Source organism: Dipodomys merriami, unplaced genomic scaffold (genome assembly GCF_024711535.1).
Source record: "Dipodomys merriami isolate MVZ:Mamm:240054 unplaced genomic scaffold, mDipMer1.0.p SCAF_9, whole genome shotgun sequence".
Lineage (NCBI taxonomy): Eukaryota > Metazoa > Chordata > Mammalia > Rodentia > Heteromyidae > Dipodomys > Dipodomys merriami.
The window spans coordinates 12,183,156-12,202,643 of record NW_027206512.1 but is presented as its reverse complement, the minus strand read 5'-3'; the positions used below and the strand labels follow the sequence as shown (position 1 = coordinate 12,202,643).

The following is a 19,488-nucleotide window of genomic DNA, read 5'->3' as shown; positions in this document are numbered from 1 at the left end:
GTGTTTACAGTTTCATAAGTAAAATGTTCCTTGTTCATTTTTGCCTACTTCTTTATTTCCCCCCTTTACCCCTACCCACAAGTTACATAGTTCATTTTTTAAATTATCCTGAAATAGTTGTACAAAGGAGTTGCCAGTTAACAAAGCAGCTTTGAACACAATACATTTTGATCAATGTTACCCAGTCCACATTCTCACCCCTCCCACCCCTCCTAACACCTCCCCTCACTCTTTTTAATTTGTAAGATATATATTGAACCTTGACTGCATTCTTTTCCTTTCTCCTCTGCATTGGTCTACCCTTTTCCCTTTGACCCTACCCCACCCCATTGAGATGACTATGCTTTTTGAAGAGTGGTTCTTAAATATAAGTCTAGCTTATTTAAAATTTTAACTTTCATTATTTAAAAGTAAATGTATTGACCTGTGATTCTAGTATTTGTGAAGCTAAAGTAGGAGAATCACAAGTTCAAGGCCAGCTTGGCCTACAGAGACACTCTATCATGCAATAAGTATACCGCATCTCACAAAAAATAAAAACATGCTAATAAAAGTAATTGTATCACAATTATATTTTGAAAAATCTGACCAAGATGAAAAATCAATTCATTTGATAAGTAAATGATTAATTGCTTCATTATTTAAATATTTTCCTTTATATTTAAAATTATATTTCTCCAAAAGTAAACTACCTTCCTGCATTTTTAAATGAGTCAATTAAATAAATATTTCGCTCACTGGAAAATTCATCATAAAATTTAATGGAGAAGGCAATAGTAAAAATAGGAGATAACTTAGTTCCTAAGCAGTATTCAAAGGATTTTATAGTATTCATTTGATATGTCCACCATAACAATAAGAGCAAGGTGCTACCATTACCCTAATCTGAAAACCACAGCTGGTGTCTGACCATGCTGAAGGTAGATGTCTGCCCTTCTTGCCACCTTTAATAGCTTCCCAGTACTTCTTTCTCAACATGCATTTGTACTTAACAGTTTGACTAAGGCAATACTTTTGCTTTCATGTTCACATGAGGAAAGTTATGTTGGAAGCAGCTTGGATGTGTAGAATTTTCAATCCTTTATATAATGTTAGTCAAGCAGACTCCTAGAAACTGGCTTATGACTGTTCATTTTTATAGCTATTTGAGGTTTAACATGAGCTGGCTATGGACCATGGAATGATTCTTTCTTATAAAAATATTATGAACTAGTACAGGGATAGGGATATGTAAAACAATATTACAAAGTACTCACCAAATTAAAATTTAACACTAATTGTGTTATAATATGAAATAACATTTAATAACTTGATTGTTGTGTGCAAAGACAATGAAAGCTATTGTCACCAGACCTTTAATTAGTTCTCATTCCCTGGTTTAGAGAGTTGTAAACTATTGAATAATCTTAATGTAGAGTTGGGCAATTTTTTTATTAGCAAAATGTACTGAAATTTTGCCTTTTGCTCTTTTGTAAATTAACATGTAAGAAAGAAATACTTGGAAAAACTTGATTAGCAGCTTAATTTTCTGGTGACAAAAATCTCTGTAATTCTTATGATTTAATATAAAAATAAATATTGAAAGGAGATCCAGTCTATCCTCCTGTCTTCTTATTTTTTGAGCTCTGGATTGTTTTTATTATATTTGCTGTTGTTATTTATTTTGAAGTGACACTCTCCATATAAATTGGGAACTTGTTGCTTTAACTATGGTTATTTTTGAAGTATCCTTCTTCATAAAAGGGAAGAAATGTGTCTCCATCTCTATAATTTTCCCCTGATTTACTTCAGAAATATGTTAAACCTTGCAATTTATCATTAGAGTAACAATATGAATAAAAACCCAAACTAGGTTTTGAGGAAAATAGTGAATAAAAAATAATAGACAGCAGTTGTATGAGTGAAAATTAATAACTACTTTGAACATTGAAATGCTTTTCTGTAAGATATAATAAAATGGATAGTTTAATAGTCTAGTTTAGTTTTGCCCTAATATGCGATTAGGAATGAGGAAACACTTCACCCTTGGCATTATTTACAGTACTGAAAGTGTTTACTGAAATGTCCTCAGGTCTGTGCTATCATCTTGTCTTGGAAACAAAGTCAAATGTTTGTAGCTGTAGTTTGCTTTGGGTAGCAAGTTTTAAAATTTAAACACAAACAATGAATTCACTGAAAATCTTTGAGTTTTTTTTAGTAGAGAAGTCATGCATCTAAGTACATTATTTCAGAGAAATTGCTTTGCTTTTTAACTCATAGTATTATTGAGCATAGTTGTTATTCTCTAAAGAAAAATGACCAAAGACTACTTTCCTGTGTTAGACAGTTTTCTGTTGGGGTGACAAAAATACCTGAAATGGAGAGGTTATAAGGAGAAAAGGATTTAATTTTGGCTCATGATGTCAGAGGTTTCAGTTCATGTTCACTTTGCCCCCTCCCTTTGGACTGTAGTTAGGTAGACATCATGGTGGAAAGTGGCTGAAGAAACTGCTCACTTTAGGGGCCCTGAGAAGTGACAGCTAGAGACAAGAAGGTGCAGTGGAATCAGTTTCCCCTTCAGTGACCTGACTCCAATGACCTAACTTCCTCCCTTAATGCACAACCTCCTCGAAATTCCATCACCTTCCAGTAGTGCCACAGGCTGGAACTCAAGCATTAAGCACTTGTCCTTTGCGGAACATTTAAGATGGACACCACTACAGTGACTGTTTGGGGAATTTCCCACAGGGTGAGAACAATAAAACTATTTCTTCAAAGTGTAATTTCTAGGAAAGTTGTGTTTGTCACTGACAAAGTTCTAGTTACATGATATTGTCTGGTCTTTGAGCAATGCTGTTTACTGTTCCAAATCTCCCACTAAGGATGCATTCAGCTTAATATCTGAGGAAAGGGAACAGTTAAAGAGCACTCACATTGAACAATCTTAAACCACACTACTTAGGGATATTCTAGCTCACCTTGGCTTTTTATTATTTCCTGCTATATAACTTTACAAGTCCTATCATCTGTTCATCTCAATGATTTTTTTGTTGTTGTTATTTGTCATGGGGCTTAAACTCTGGGCCTGGGTGCTGTCCCTCAGCTCTTCAGCTCAAGGCTAGTGCTCTACCACTTGAGCCACAGTGCTACTTCCAGCTTATTCTGCTTATGTGGTGCTGAGGAATCAAACCAATAGCCTCATGCATGCAAGGCAAGCATTCTACCAATGAGCTACTTCCCAGCCTGATTCTTTTATTTTTTTCTGATCACAAAAGGATACCTGGTAGAACTGTAACTGAATTCAATCAGTTTAGATCTTGGTGGATACAAAGCCCATATGCATAACTAGAAGATAAAAAAGAGAAGAAAGGCTGGTTATTTGCAACAAGTGAAGAGAGTGCTAAGGCTAATTCTCTGAGAGTCTCTCTGAGGAAAGCAGACAAGAGGCTTTTATTGGAGAAACTTCTACATACAGATTGCAACGAAGACTTCATCAATGCATGTAGGGGCAGGTACATTCCTGACCAGGTTCCATATCTTCTATCGTATATTCAAAAATTGAAAGAGGTCAGGAATGTGTCTAAGTACTATAAGGAGCAGAATTACTCTTGGTTATCTAAAAGGAGCAGGTTTCAGCTGAGCTGGGAAAAGTCTTATTTGACACAAAATCAACTTGGAAGGCCCTTAACAATTAGCAATCATTTAAATGAGAATCAGGTACCACTGTCCAGGCATAGATGATTATTTCAGAAGAACACAGCTAGCAGCTAAAATAATATCTGAGATAATACATGTATTGTAAAACAAAACATGATTAAACTTGGAAAACACATCAAAGTGCACAGGGAGTCAAACATTATCTCAAATCTAATATTCAGAGCTAGTCATTTTAAAAATTATTATGTATTTCAATGTAGTTTCTCACTTTTCATTTTACCTATATGAAAACTAAAGTGTCATATAAAATTAGCATATTTATTTTATGTAATAAAATTCATTTATAAATTTCAAAATCCTGTTTTAATTCTGTATCCAAAGGCATATCTTCCACCCTCCTGTCCAGCAGTCCCATTTTATCCCCAGTGAATGTGATGTTCTATAACATATCCCTAGTAGATACTCCAGACTCTCTCTATATACCATATTTATCATCTAATATATGTATAAAATTACATCTTATATATATATATATGTTATAAATTTTTTAAGCCAGGAGCCGGTGGTCCATGCTTGTAATCCTAGCTACTCAGGAGGCTGAGATCTGAGTATTGCAGTTCAAAGCCAGCCTGGGCAGGGAAGTCCATGACTCTTAACTCCAATTAACTACCAGAAAACTGGAAGTGGAAGTGGCGCTGTGGCTCAAGTGGTAGAGCACTCGCCTTGAGCTAAAGAGCTCAAGGACAATGCTCAAGCCCATAGTTCAAGCCCCACAACTGACCAAAAATAATAATAATAACAGGCACAGAAGAGATTCACAATATCAACATGAACTTTTGTAATGATATACTTTAGGAACAATTTTATTTATGAATTGTTCTTTTCTGTAGTTACCCTGTAATACTTCATACCTCGGTTGGCCATAAATAATTAAAACCTGAGGGAAACCATGGACAAAAAGGGGTAGTACTGTTTAAATCTATATAATTGTTTTAATTGCCTTCTTACTAATGAGCCCATATTTCCATCCACTCATAGAGAACATTTTCCTAAATCTTTTTCTTGCTAATACACTGAGGAATCAAGATCTATCCCTGGGTGAAGTTCACAGATGGGATTTCATATCTGTGATTGGCAGTTCAAATGAGATTCTGGGTCAGACACACAGCACCCTTGGCAAAGATAAAGAACGAAATGAGCAGTCAGGGGATAATGGTCAGTTGTGCTTATCAACCTCTTCCTCTGCTTTCAGCAGAACCATCTCTAGCGGCTGTCACTCATGCTCATTACCATGGCTGTTTCTGCTGGGCTGGGAGTGACACAGCAGGATATTACTGTCTGAATTGCTAAGCATCCTTCAGGCAAAGACAATAATTAAAATATTCTGATTTAAAAATGGTAATTTTTGTTGGCTCAGTACTATGGCATGTGGGGATCAGAATACAGAATGCATTCTTAGCACTAAACTGACTGACTGTGCTCAAGCATGTATTAGATGGAGTATCACTGAGGTAAGTTTATGTAGCATGTCCTTTTACGTTGATAAATTAGGGGCAGATAAGTAATATACAATCTGTGCTTATAGAATTTCAGTTTTAGGCTAATACAATGCTAGTGTTTTGTACACTGAATTTCACTCACTGCTCACGATAAGTGACTTTAATCATACAAAAAAAGTACGATTAGACAGGTGCCAGTGGCTAGTTACTCAGGAGGCTGATATCTGAGGATCATGGTTCAAACCCAGCCCAGGCAGGAAAGTCTATGAGGCTAGTTTCTCCAAAAAAATTATTCCCAAATAGCCAGAAGTAGAGTTGTGACACTAACTTTAAGCAAAAAGAGGTTCAAGGACAGCACCCAGACCCTAAGCTTAAGCCCAGGGTGTAAAGAAGAAGGAGAAGAAGAAGGAGAAAGAAAAGAAGAAGGAAAAGGAGAGGCAGAGGAGGAGGAAAGAAGGAAGGAAGGAGGAAGGAAGGAAGGAAGGAAGGAAGGAAGGAAGGAAGGAAGGAAGGAAGGAAGGAAGAAAGGAAGGGAAGAAGGAAGAGGAAAAGGAAGAGGAAAAGGAGAAGGAGGAGAAGGAGAAGGAGAAGGAGACAAAGAAGAATTAGAAGGAGGAGGAGGAAGGAGGAGGAGGAAGAGGAGGAAGAGAAAAAGAAAGCTTAAAGACATTGAATTGTTTTCCCAATAAGTCAAACACATAGTTTGTGATGGGGTTATTGATCTGGATTTTCTCCTACTGCTGATTCAAGGCGTTTAAAGTAATGCTTGATTATGGGTATAAAATAGTCATTGTGGTGTATTCTCTATAATGTGGGAAGGTTGGTCTTGTTTTCTCAAGAATTTGCCAACATTTGAAGGCCTGTTTTAGCACCTCCTCCATCCCATTCAGTTATATTAAAATGGAAAGCACCAATTCAAGCTGCTTAACTGGCTGACTTCAATTTGTTGCACTCCCTTGACCTTTTGGGTATTTTACAAATTTATATCAGCTTCCTTTTCAACCTAGAGACATTGTTGAGAAGACTTTATGAAATCTCATTCTCAAAATCAAGTCTTTACCTTTCAGAAGCATGTGCTGGGAATAAGGAAGTTGAGAGCAGATGGTGTCTTAAGTTCATATAGACACCATAAAGGCTCATAAACCTCATAAAAGTATTCAGTATTATGTACAATGTCTTAACCAAACAAAACACTTGGGTGTAAATTATTTGAACCTAACACTGCAAGTTTATTACCCTTAGTGAAAATTAAATGTTGATAGACATTTGAGTACTTAGAAATAAAGAATAATATTAACACATTGTCAGAATTCACTAAATACTTAATATTACATTTCTGTCATTGAACAACATTTTTGGACTCTGGAAAGCAGTGCAGTCACTGGTAACCTATCTTCAGAAGTACTCCCTTTTTTAAAAAAATTTAATTTAATTTTATTTGTGAACATACCATAGAGGAGTTACAATTACATGGACAGGATAATGCGTACATTTCTTACCAAGCATTGCAGCCTCCTCCTTTGTTTACCCTTCACATCCCTTCCCAGCCTCCCCCCTCCCCCCTTCTCCTCTCCCCCCCCCCGCACCCCCCCCCCATCGACGTTGTAAAGCTCATTTTGGACATGACAACTTGTACTTCTCATTGTTGCAACAGGTCCACCTGTATCCTTAAACAACTGGTTTTTCCCCATCTCCTCCACAAGTTATACTGACATCAAATATAGTGAAAGCAGGGGTTATACTGTGGGGGAGGGACATACAAAGCAACAAAGAGATAATCTTATAAATGCGTTAGAAACACATTCATGAAAGAAAAAAACCTTAAAATACACATTTAAGGGTTCATTTTCCTGACCTCACATTATCTGACCTTTTCCACTTGACTCATACATATACTAGATATTACAAATAAGGGAAACCATGGGACCTATGTTTCTTTGGGCCTGGCTTACAGAAGTACTCCCTTAAAACAAAGGGAAGGTAAGAACCAGCATGATGCCTCCAGATCTGTTTCAAAGTCAAATCTAGTTGTCCTTTTTCTCTTTTTTCTTCTTTTTTTTTCTTTTTTTTTTTTTTGCTTTGGGTAAATGGGAAAATTAAGTCATCAGGAAAACTGAAGAACACTATATTTCCATGAAATTAAATTACCTGCTTTAGAAGTCTAGCGTTTTAAAGTTGTATTATGGACTGTGAAGATTTTTACATGCTTAGTTTGGGGGAGGAAGAGTGTAAAAGAAACCATGAACCTTTGAAAGGGACACATTGCGAGGGCTTCTGACAACTTGGCCTTAGGTTTCAGCACCACCAACATCCTCCTTTGCCCTTCGATCCATCGTTTACCTCCTAAAACTATGATCTGGGAAGATGGGAGTCCCTCATCCAGGATACATGTGGCAATCTTCCCTTACTTGAATATACATACACATGCTTGACCATGACTGCCTGTGTTTGGCTGTGTGGCCACTAAGCAGTGTTCAGCACTTGCTTCCAATGCAAAGCTACGCTGCATGGACCACTATTCCATCTTCTCCCTCTTTCATTTAGTCTCTGCTGTTTCTCCCTACTCAGCAACTCTGTATGAATAGGCTGGATTATGAGTTAATTCACTTCTTTGGGTTGTTGCTAGGAAGGAAAAAAAAAACAGGCTTTGTTTGTGGAATGCTATTTGCTTTCCAACTCTCCTTTCATTCTGAAGCCGTTGCCCCTCACCCCATTGGAAAACTATGGTAATATTACCAAATCATTGGATATAAGTTAGTACTGAATGTGTTAGGCCCAAATTGGACTTCCTGGATTCCCTAGGGGACCGGTGATGAGGAATCTCTGGATGAATCTTCAGCTGACTGTGCTAATGTGTTCTTACAGGAGGAGATCGAGATCGGATGACAGCAAATCATGAGAGCTACCTCCTCATGGCGAGCACCCAGAATGACATGGAAGACTGGGTGAAGGCCATCCGCCGAGTCATATGGGGACCTTTTGGAGGAGGTGAGCAGATTTTTTTAAATCATAGAAAAGCAGAAAGGAAGATTGTTACACTCCCTTTCTTTAAGCTGATGTTACTACTGGCTTCTATGTTCAGAGGACTGAATGTTAAAATAGTAATAATATCTATTTTTTTTGCCAGTTCTGGGGCTTGAACTCAGGGCCTGAGCACTATCCTTGAGCTTCTTTATTGCTTAAGGCTAGCTCTCTACCACTTGAGACACAGCACCACTTCCAGCTTTTTCTGTTTATGTGGTGCTCAAGAATCCAACTCAGGGCTTCATGAATGCTAGGCAAGCACTCTACTGCTAAGCCACATTCCCAGCCCCAATAATACCTTGATCTAGATACTAATTTATAAAATCTACTCATGGATTTGGCATTCCAAACCCCAGATGCTTACTGTCATAAGAGAACACTAAAATTCTCAATGAGAATCTAGTATTTATTAGAATTTACAAAACTTGAGCTGTGTATGCATAGATTGGATGGTAAGTTTAACTCCAATAGTGTTACCAATAATATCAAGAATGCATTATTCGGAGCTGGGAAGGTGGCTCAGTGGTAGAGCGCTTGCCTTGCATGCATGAGGCCCTGGGTTCAATTCCTTAGCACCACAAAAGCAAAAAAGAAAAAAGCCAGAAGTGGTGCTGTGGCTCAAGTGGTTGAGCACTAGCCAGCCTTGAGCTGAAGAGCTGAGGGACAGCGCCCAGGCCCAGAGTTCAGGCCCCATGACCGGACCCCAAAAGAAAAAAATAAGAATGCATTATTTGAAGAATCAGCTAAACAGTGCTCTAGAACTAAAACTAGTAGTAAAATAAAATATATGATTTTTTATCTAACAAAATGTATAAAATGGAATAATAGAAACAGAAGCATTAGTTTAAAAATTCAATAAACAGAACCTCAAAATTAAGGACAAAAAATTATCTACACTCAACATATATTTCCAAGAATATAAAGTCTAACTGTACTGTATCAAAATAAATTGTATTATACTATAAATTTTATTGGGTTCATATTTAATAAATCAGTTTGATTTCTCATGTTTATATTCTTTTTTGTGCACTGTTTATACTTTGAACTCATATAGTGAATTTTTTGCTCTTAAACATGTCAGAGTCTCAGGTTAACTGACCATTTAAAATTTTAGAATCATTAGAATGGAGGGACAAAAGGTGAACAAGTACAGCAGTGGTACTCACTAGACACTATGTTAAAAGTGAATTATACAATTTATGGGTGGAGATGGAAGGGAAAAACTGAGAGGAGTGAGGGACATTGATGTTGTCCACAAAGAAAGCTATTTATGTAATATTGTAACATATAAACATATATAAAATTTGTGTACCTGTAATCCCTCTGTACATCACCTTTACAATAGCAATAAAAGTAAAAATATTAGAATCATTTTGAACACTTAGCTTAAAAATTACAAGTTCATATTGTTAAAATAATAATTATAAATAAATAATAATTATAAATAAATAATAATAAAATAATAACCTAGCAGGGAGCTAGGAACTCAAGTCTGTAATCGTAGCTACTCAGGATGCTGAGATCTGAGAATCTGAGGTGAACTTTCCTGGCTTGTGTTTCCAAACTACCAAGCTAGAAGTGAGGTTCAAATAGTAGAGCATTAGTCTTGAACACAAAAGTTCAGGGGCAATTCTCAGGCCCTTAGTTTAAGCCCCAGGACCAGCACATGTGCGCACACCCACACACACCCACACCCACACCCACACCCACACACACAAAACAAATTAATTAATTAATTAAATACTGGGCTGGTGATGTACCTCAGGTGAACACATGCTTAACATGTGTAAGTATTGGATTCCCCAGCACCTCCAAAAAACATTTAAAAAAAAAAAAAAGAAGGGTAAACCAGGTTCCAGTGGTTCACATCTGTAGTCCTGATTACTCAGGAACTAGTCCAGACAGGAATGTCCATGAGACTCTTATCTCCAATTAACCACCAAAATATAGAAGTAGAGTTGTGACTCGTGGTAGAACACTAGCCTTAAGCAAAAATGCTCAAAGACAGCATGCAAGCCCTGCACAAGTACCAGTACCAGCACAAAAATTCTAAGAAAGTAATAACTTTTTTTAAAAAAAGCTTAGACAAGTCTACTAAAGTAATAAATGGTCATTGAAGACATTTTGCTATTTTAATAAACTAACAAATTGTCTTGTTTTGAGCACCGTCTTCTATTAGGGAAAAGAGAGGTTCCTAACCAGGTGACCATCTATCCCAGCTTGCTGAGTAACAATCTGGTTTGTAATATTATACCAGGCTAATTACTGATATAGTAAGTGATATTGTCACTGCATTTTAATTTGCATGCCCATGTATTTTGCTACCCTATTCAAAGCATACAATGATAAATGACTACATGAAACATTTGAAAAGCGTAACGAGCTGAAGGCCCACTTTAGTGCCTTACCATGAGATTGCTCTGGCATAAATGAACACCATGCACTTGTCCAGTTTGAGTTTGCTACCTTCAGTGCCAAGGACATGAGAATGTGACTTTTCAAAGTTCCTGTAAAAACAGCTTCATTTTTCTCCCCCCTTGTCATCAAATTCCTGGGCCTCCTGAATTCAGGAGGTGCCTTACTATCTGCTGATCCAAGTGTTTTTGTCAAGGAATTATTTCCATCAAGTGTGTTATTTCTTCTCCCCTTCCTACCTCTTCTGTTCTTTAATCAAGAAAAAAAATGAACAAAATCCAACCCATGTCTCCAAATATCAGGGGCTACGGGTAGCCCAGAATTTTCAGTGGAATTCTAGTGAGATTAGGAAGAGCTATATATGAATCTGTCAATCTAGAACTGAATAGGAATTCTTATTAATAGTTTACAGTGACTAGTTTATATCCTTTATCCTGGACAATATACTTGGCGTTTTTACAAATACATACTTCAGATTTATTTTCCAGGAAATATATTTTAGCACTGTTAATAGAAAAAAATGCTTCAAAGACTAAAACTTCTCTTTCTGTCCTTGAATTGGAGAGGGTTAGCAGATTACCAGAAAGCTTTTAAAGCACTTATTTAATTTTCAAGAACTCTTTTGTGATTCCATGGAGTAAAAGAATGACTTTGTCAGGGTCAGCTTTCAGGTTGGTACTATATTCTGTCATGCATAATCTAGGGCTTCCAATGTTTATTTCATATTCATTAATTCTATGCTCATGGATTGAATTTTATAGAAATGTTTCAATAAGTTTTGAACAATAAATTTATGTAGCTGAAAAACTGCTTGATATTGTAAATTAAGATTCCACTTAATATTCCTTTAGGCAGTAGTTTTCCACTGATTTGGAATAATTTTAAGCTATGTTGTAGTTGTGTTCCATATTCTGTGTGATAGCTCACTTAGACCCAGGTTAGATGAATAACTTGCCCTGTCACACCATGAGCACAGAACCAGGAAGAAAACCTTTGAACTTTTCCTGTTTTATAGCACAATAGTCTAATCGATTATTCCTGGCGTGGCAATAAAATCCAAACGAGGATATTCTTAGGAGAACATCACAAAGGCTCAATATGTCCATAAAATCATATAAAATGATTTTTATCAAAATGAACTCCAAGAAAAAAAATGAGTTTTTTGTATTATTTTACTTTTTGTGTTTTTCCCTCGGGTGGCTGTTTTTGATTTCTGTACTTTTTGTCTTCTATGTAAGTCTGTCTGTTTGGGGAAGGGTAAAGCGAAGCATAGAAATGAAGGGGACAAAGGGTGAACAAATGCATCAGTGATACTCACTAGATACTATGTTGAAAATGACTATATAGGGGAGGGGAGTTGAGAAGGAAAAGAAACCTGGGAGAAAATGAAGAAAGAGGTGACAGTGTTCAAAAAGAAACGTACTCCTGACCTAACTTAACTGCAACCCCTCTGTTCCTCACCTTTAAAATAAAAATAAATAAAAATAAAAAGTCCTCAGTTACAAGTTCACGCCTTATCAATAGCATAGACTTTAGCATATTAATGCAAAATTTTCAATTATTCAAAAATAGATGAGTTGACAGCTCGAAAAGATCCCCCCCCAAAAGTAAAAACAAACCAAATTTCTATCCATGGATGAACTATGCATAGCATAGTCATGTGCCATATAATAAAATTTTGGTCAATGACAACTGCATCCCATAAGAGTGGTTCTATAAGGTATGTTCACCTAGGGACATCAGAGCCATCTTACTTTGTGAATACTCTGTAAATTGCCTAGCAACTTGTTTCTGAGAACCTTTCTCTATTATTATGTGATAAATGCCTGAACATCCATAGAGTGAATTTTTGTTCGCCATAAGAAAAAAAGCACTAATCCATGCTGCGTCATGCATGAGTCTTAAGAACATTATATTAAGTAAAAGAAGCCAGTCACAAAATTCCATACATTAAGTGATTCCATCCATAGGAAAGTATAGAACACAGGCATCTATAGAGTCTGAGAATAGATTAGTGATTGTGTAGGGTTACCACAGAGAGTTGGAGTACAGGAGAAAGATAACGAAAATATATACAATTGCCTTTTGAGATGATGGAAATGTTCTAGAACTGGTTCCACATATACTAAGTGAATATTCTTTTAAAAAACTGAATGATACACTTTAAATGAGTGGAGTCTGAGGCATATGAATTATAAATCAACAAAACTGTTAAAGTACACAGGTTGACGTCAGGGCCTTCCATATGAGAACATACTTCCCTTCCTGTCTTAGTTATGAACCCCAGAACATATCATTCCTATACAAAGATGTCTTCCTTTCCATCTTCCTTCCGACTACTCAAAGACAGCCGAGGTTACTGCTTAAATACCTTCTGTTAAGGTGTTTGGAGGAGATGCTGACCTATCTGTCTAAACTTTAGAGTATACCACATTTGGTTACATTAGAAAGATATCTATTACAGAGCTGGCAAATTCTGTGGATGTGGCATAATTTGTGTTTTTATAAACTTAAATTTGTAGGTATTTAATCTTATTTTTGTTTAGGTTGCATATGCCTGCTAAATTTCTTCCTCTTGGACATTGTAATAGCCTAGCATTTCACTTGCCTAAAATTAACAACTGTGTAATGAAAACAAAATCATAAAACATAAAACTTTTCATTAAAATAACAAATATTTATAACAAATGTTCAAATGGGAGAAAATAATAAATGGAAGTGCAAAATTTACGCTTGAAAACAAACCTTGATATTGACGCTATATATCACAACCTTGTAATCAGTGTAAAAACATCCATAATCAGGTATTTCCCTGTGAACAAGGCTTAAAGGCACACTGTCTCTTTAAAAATGAAATGTGAAACTGAGTGCTTGTCAAGCTTATAATCCTAGCTATGCAGGAAGCTGAGATCTGAGGGTCCTGGTTCAAAGCCAGCCTGGGCAGGAAAGTCTGTGAGACCCTTATCTCCAATTTAACACCAAAAAGCCAGACACCAAGCTGTGGCTCAAGTGGTAGAATATTAGCCTTGAGCAAAAGTAGCTCAGGGCCAGTGCCTTCAAGGCCCAGGACTGGCACCAAATAACTAACTAAATAAATAAATAAAATGTGAAATTGGATTGTCACAACATTTTGTTTTTAGTTTTGCTGGAGATTAGTTTCATTTTTTTCTTCCTTGTGTTCACTGGTTTGTTTTCACTGGCTTTCTTTCCAATTATTTTTTGAGGAAATTTTCATGGAGGTACCCAGACTAGGATGAGTAGAGTAGGAATCTATTGTTTTTCATTAGGTGTGTGTGTGTGTGTGTGTGTGTGTGTGTGTGTGTGTGTGTGTGTGTGTGTGTGTGTGTGTGTGTGTGTGTGTGTGTGTGTATTTTCATGGAGGTACCCAGACTAGGATGAGTAGAGTAGGAATCTATTGTTTTTCATTAGGTGTGTGTGTGTGTGTGTGTGTGTGTGTGTGTGTGTGTGTGTGTGTGTGTGTGTGTGTGTGTGTGTGTGTGTGTGTGTGTGTGTGTGTGTGTGTGTGTGTGTGTGTGTGTGTAGTTCCTTTCTTCATGAAAAGATCCAGTCAGAGATCCAGCAAGACAATAGCAATTCTATTCACAATGAATACCTATTGGCCCTAACAAGCCAGGTTTGATACCATGGTACAGAATCGATGTGATTTAGCCTCAGTTTGAGGCCAGATATGTGATCTTGCATAGATGACTCACCTTCTCTCACATTTAGTTTTCTTACTTATAAAATAAGAAAACTGGACAAGTTTTCTTTAACTTCCCACTTCTAAAGTCCCGTGGTGAGCCATCTCCCTCCAGATCAGTATACAGGTCAGTAAATTTCCAGTTGGCTCAGATGCTCTTTCTGAGCATCTCCTCTATCTTGGTAGTGCTGGCTTAGACTGGGTGACTTGCTCTTCTTAACAGCAAGCTGTGAGACCACAGGTAAAGGCAAAATCTGCACCTTGGAACAGAAACAACTCACCAGGGTCTGTTCGGTGACAGCGTTACCTGACCAGCCCGCTGGTCAGATGATGGGAATGGAAGGACCTTCTTAACACTTGTCACAGTTTTGTGCAGGCCCTTCTAAAAGGCTGAAAAGGAGAGAGAGGCCATGGAGGTCAGTTCGGGTTAAAACACTAGCATTCCAAATCTACTGTGGAACAGCCGGGTAGATGAATGATTAACCCAGTGAGTAAATTATTTAGTGAGGAAGACTGAAAGGGTTGGAGGACATGGAGGGGGTGGGGGTCCTGGAGTAGAGAAGCTTCATGCAGGAATATGGGGGAAATGTTCAATGTCAAATTATTAGACAATAGCCAGTGAAATAAATATGTATGTACAGCAATACATACATGCATAAATTGATTTCTTGCAATGATACCTGTAGACCCTGCTAATATGTTTGCTTTTTTAAAATTTTATAGACACATATATACCTATCTATGAAAGATATGTGTTTTTAAGGATAGGTACATTGACATGGCATGTACTGATGGATTGAATCGTTTGCACAATATTTGGAAAATAAAAAATCAATCTGTGTACAAAGAGAGAAAGTATGGGGGGGCTGAAGTCTCCCTCCCCCCCCCCCCAAGTAGTTTGGTGCTGTGTAATTTCAGGGAGGGAATGGGGGAGGGGAGGAGAGTTGAGCCAGCCAGCTGTAAAGGTGCTACACCAGACTAGAGATCCAAGGTCAATGCAAAGTCAAAACAAGAGGGAAGGGACTCACAGTGCGGCATGGCTTTCCCTCCTCCCCTCATGTTGTGACTGCACCTGCTGCCTGTGACCAGCAGGCACTGAAGGCAGCCCAGCCGCAGCAGCAGCAACCACCACAGCTGTGAGGCTAGCCACAGCCCTGCCAGCTCCCGCCCAGCTCTCATTGAGAAAAGGGGCGCAGAAGCAGACAGGAGGAGGAGGAGGAGGAGGAGAGAAGCTCCTGCAAAACCCAGAGCCTCCTCCCAGCACAGCCTCCGGGAGTAGGCGTTGGACTATTCCGACGAGGTGATTCCTTGGGGGAGTTGCAAGCCGGAAGGAAAAAGCCCCGCAGAGACCATCAAAGGCTGAGGGGCGCTGTAAAAGGAGCAGGAGAGTTCTTTTGCAAGGAATCTGTCATGCACTGAAACATTGCAGCTTTCTGGAGAAGGTGCCATGGTTTTACTGCCCTTTTGCTCAGATGAAAGGAGCCATCAAGGATTGTCCTGAAGTGTTCCAGAGGGGTTTTTTGCTCATTGTTCCTCTCCCCTCCTATTTGCTGACTTCCCCAAAGGAATTTCAGTCCAGCTGAGAAGATAGTTCTTAATAAAACAAAACCAAACTAAACAATTCCTGCTGATCAAATAAGAGGTGAAGCTTGCTTGCTGCAGTACTTTTCTGTGACATTTTGAAATGTCTCCAAATTCTTAAAAAAAAAAAAAAGAAAAGAAAAGAAAGAGAAAAAAGAATACCTAAAAAACTCCTTGGATTAGAGAAAACTAAAGGAAGGAGATTTCTTTTACCCCAGAAATGACTCAGTGAGAATTGGTAACTTACCCTTGAGCCAAGACCTGGATCATTAAAACCTTGGTGTTCTAGTAATCAGCACTTCAATCCTCACAAATAAACAAACATGCAAAGGAGTGTCTGTGGAGTTCTGCACAGAGGCAGGTTTTAAAGAAGCCTGAACAGGACTGACTGGGGTGAGAACTTGGGGCCTGTATGATGCCTGAAGATCGAAATTCTGGGGGACGCCCCTCAGGGGCCTTAGCATCAACTCCTTTCATTCCTAAAACAACATACCGAAGAATCAAAAGGTGCTTTAGTTTTCGGAAAGGTAGGTAGATGATATGCCAATGTCCTTTTTATAAACACATCCATATATGTGTGTGTGTGTATACAGACATATATTTGATGCCTTTAAAAATGGGTTTCTGCTTGGATTAAGTGGGAGTTTAGAAAGGAAGAGGTGGGAGCTATTCACCAGTGTATTGGGTATGTCTCTGTACATACTGAATTTTCATGGTGTTTATTGATCTGTTCGTTATTGTCTGGCAATAATGAAGGTGGGTTTCAGGAAATGGTAGTGCTGTTGGACCACCAGGATACTGGAGGACCATGTGGGACTCACAGGGAGGTGGGCAAACTGGGCAGACCACCCAGTAAGGAGGGGCCAAGCTCTCTTGGGTCCTTTCCAGACCCACATTGAGTATCTCTTTTCTGATTCCTTGACAACAGTCCCTCACAAATACATGTTCTGTGTCCCACCCACTTTGTATTTGGGTCTGGCTCTTAGTGCTTCACTTCCCTTACTGAGAAAATTTTTGATAATCAGATTATCTATGGTGACTCCTCAGGAGTATTTCAGCTATCCTTATTAGCATTGGCTAAGAATTGCAATCATCTTGATTTTGCAAATAAATCAGAGCATGGCTTTGAGAAAGTGCAAAGAACAGGAAGTAGAAAAACATATAACAAGTTATGTTCAGTCAAAGAAACTAAAGACATTTCTGAATTTGACTTCTTTGGGGAAAGCTAAAGGTTGCATCCTAAGGAAAATGAAATGTTTTCAGAAAAGCTTATGTACAAGAATACTTTTAAATACTCTTTTGCATAAAAGTACTTTAAAATAAGGATAAGTAAGTGGAATGGCTGTTTAAGTACAAACTAAATCATAATCTTAACATCGTGTATAGTGAGGCAATAATTTAGTTCAGAGCTGGATTGAATGGTACCTAGGATTATACCTGTCTCTATTTTACTTGATCTGCCGTGTTTCTGTTAGCATCTCTTATTTTGGAACTAACAAATAATGAAAAGAAAACAAAATAAGAAAAATCAAGTGCACAAATATGTGGGAATAATAAATCCTTTTCTAATTGTGGTTTGAGTCACAAAAATATAAGCTAAGACTGTTATGATATATTAGCAGCACAGGTATTATCTTATATTCTATCTCAACCACAAGAAAATTAAGTGTGAGGTGCATAAATTTATCTCATAATTTATAGATCTATGGTGATATCATGGATACTGTCAGATTACATCATTGATAGAGAAAAGAACAGCAACAGAAATTGAAAGACGCTCAAGGACTAACTGCTTAAAAGACATTTCCCTTGCTTTTTTCTTCTTCCCCTACCTCTTAGCAATAATATGAGGTATTTTAGGGAGTTGTTAATATTTTTTGAAGGCCAGAGCAAGGGCAATTTTTTAACCTTTCAAACTTTTTCTCCTCCAAAAGGAAATGTACATAGCCATGCAGAAAAGTCCAGAAATAGGCTGCTCTTCTGATCTCATCTTTTCCTCTTAAATATCAAGAGGGGAAGGCAGTACCCCAGAAGAAAAACACCACAAGCAGGCAGGTGCAAAGCATGCATAGGACAGAGCTTCCACCCAGCATCTTCTGGGGGCTGTGGAAGTGTTCTCTTCCAAAGTCTTATAGTTGGGAGTCTGCTCAGTGTTTGAGTCAAGGAAAATTAAGAAATGTTTCCTTTACAAAGCTACATTATGCTTGCCTTCCAAACAAGAAAAGGGAGGAGAGGTAGGAAGCATGCAGCTTCTTGTCTGTCTGGTCTCTTAACTCTGTGGCCACCATTGTGCAGTCAGGGGTTTGGGGATAAAGGTGCCCAGCTGTTGTGGCTCTTCTGTGCTGCTGTCATTGTCATGGCGGCGGCAGCAGGCAGCGAGAAGAACAGGCTCTGTGCATTTTGTTGAAAGTTTGAAGTGAAAAGAATGAACTTCCTTCACAATCCTCTTTCCAAAGCATATCACCTTGGGAAAACTCTCTCTCTCTCTCTCTCTCTCTCTCTCTCTCTCTCTCTCTCTCTCTCTCTCTCTCTCTCTCTCTCTCTCTCTCTCTCTCTCTCTCTCTCTCTCTTCTCTCTCTCTCTTCTTCTTCTTCTTCTTCTTCTTCTTTTCTTTTCTAAATCTCCTTAGGCTCAAGTGTTTCCAGTGCTTTCTGAGAAACTTCTATGTCAGCTTAAGTCATTAAGAAAAGCATCCAAAAGGGAAAAATACTGACATAGCTGTTTTTCTTGATCCACTGTACATACGCGTGTGCACGCGCACACACACACACACACATGCTGCAGGCTCACACACACATGCTGCACACTCACACACATATGTATATATGCACTGCTCTCAGGGGTAGATCAACAAAAGAAGAAACTAAGCATGCTTCTAGTAGTTTTAGAAATGCTTATCAAATACAGGGTGGCATTGAGAAGTTTCCAGAAGCTGAGGCAGAGTAGGACTTACATGCTGTGTTGTACATGCTGAGACCCACTTCTCAGAGGGCCTTTCTTCCAGAATCTTCTGTCCTTTCTCTGCCCTTTTCTCTCCCTTCCTTTGTACGCTACTAATTAAGGTCCTTGAAAATGTTTGCCAAGTGCTTTACAAATCCTAGATACTGAGAAACATTTATTAGGCAGGTGGTTAGGAGGCAAGTATTATGGTTATCTTAGATTTATGTTCTAGTGAGAAAGATTATAGTATATATTTATTGTTGGTTTTTTGGGGGGAGGTCCGGTCGTGGGGCCTGAACTCTGGGCCTGGGTGCTGTCCCTCAGCTCTTCAGCTCAAGGCTAGCGCTCTACCACTTGAGCCACAGCACCACTTCCGGCATTTTTCTTTTTGCTTATGTGGTGCTAAGGAATCGAACTCAGGACCTCATGCATGCAAGGCAAGCACTCTACCACTGAGCCATCTTCTCAGCCCTATAGTATATATTTATTGTAATACTAATATTTGATTCCAGGAAACTACAGTTTTAAACTCTGGCTTTATCTTATGTTCCCCTTGAGTTGTAGATAAGTGATCATCCATTCCTCAGCAGCTTCTTCATATAGTCTCTACTTGGTGGTCACCCACACTGCCTTGTTCTTTCTTATCTATTTAGAGCCTATTTCTTTTCCATCTCTATAGACTTAATTGTTTCT

At 38.2% G+C, this 19,488-nt stretch overlaps 1 protein-coding gene across 5 annotated transcripts in view; it reads left to right on the top strand.

The window, feature by feature from the left end:
• Positions 1 to 19,488, top strand: part of Arhgap24 (Rho GTPase activating protein 24) — a 466,818-nt gene that overhangs the window by 390,811 nt on the left and 56,519 nt on the right. For 4 of the 5 annotated variants that reach the window (XM_070012334.1, XM_070012338.1, XM_070012336.1 and 1 more), the window contains one exon: positions 8,001 to 8,123. In XM_070012334.1, coding sequence (XP_069868435.1) covers positions 8,001 to 8,123 — 123 coding nt within the window. Of the gene's footprint in view, positions 1 to 8,000; positions 8,124 to 15,356; positions 16,383 to 19,488 lie in introns of those variants that run through there. The other variant, XM_070012337.1, reaches the window with a different exon arrangement.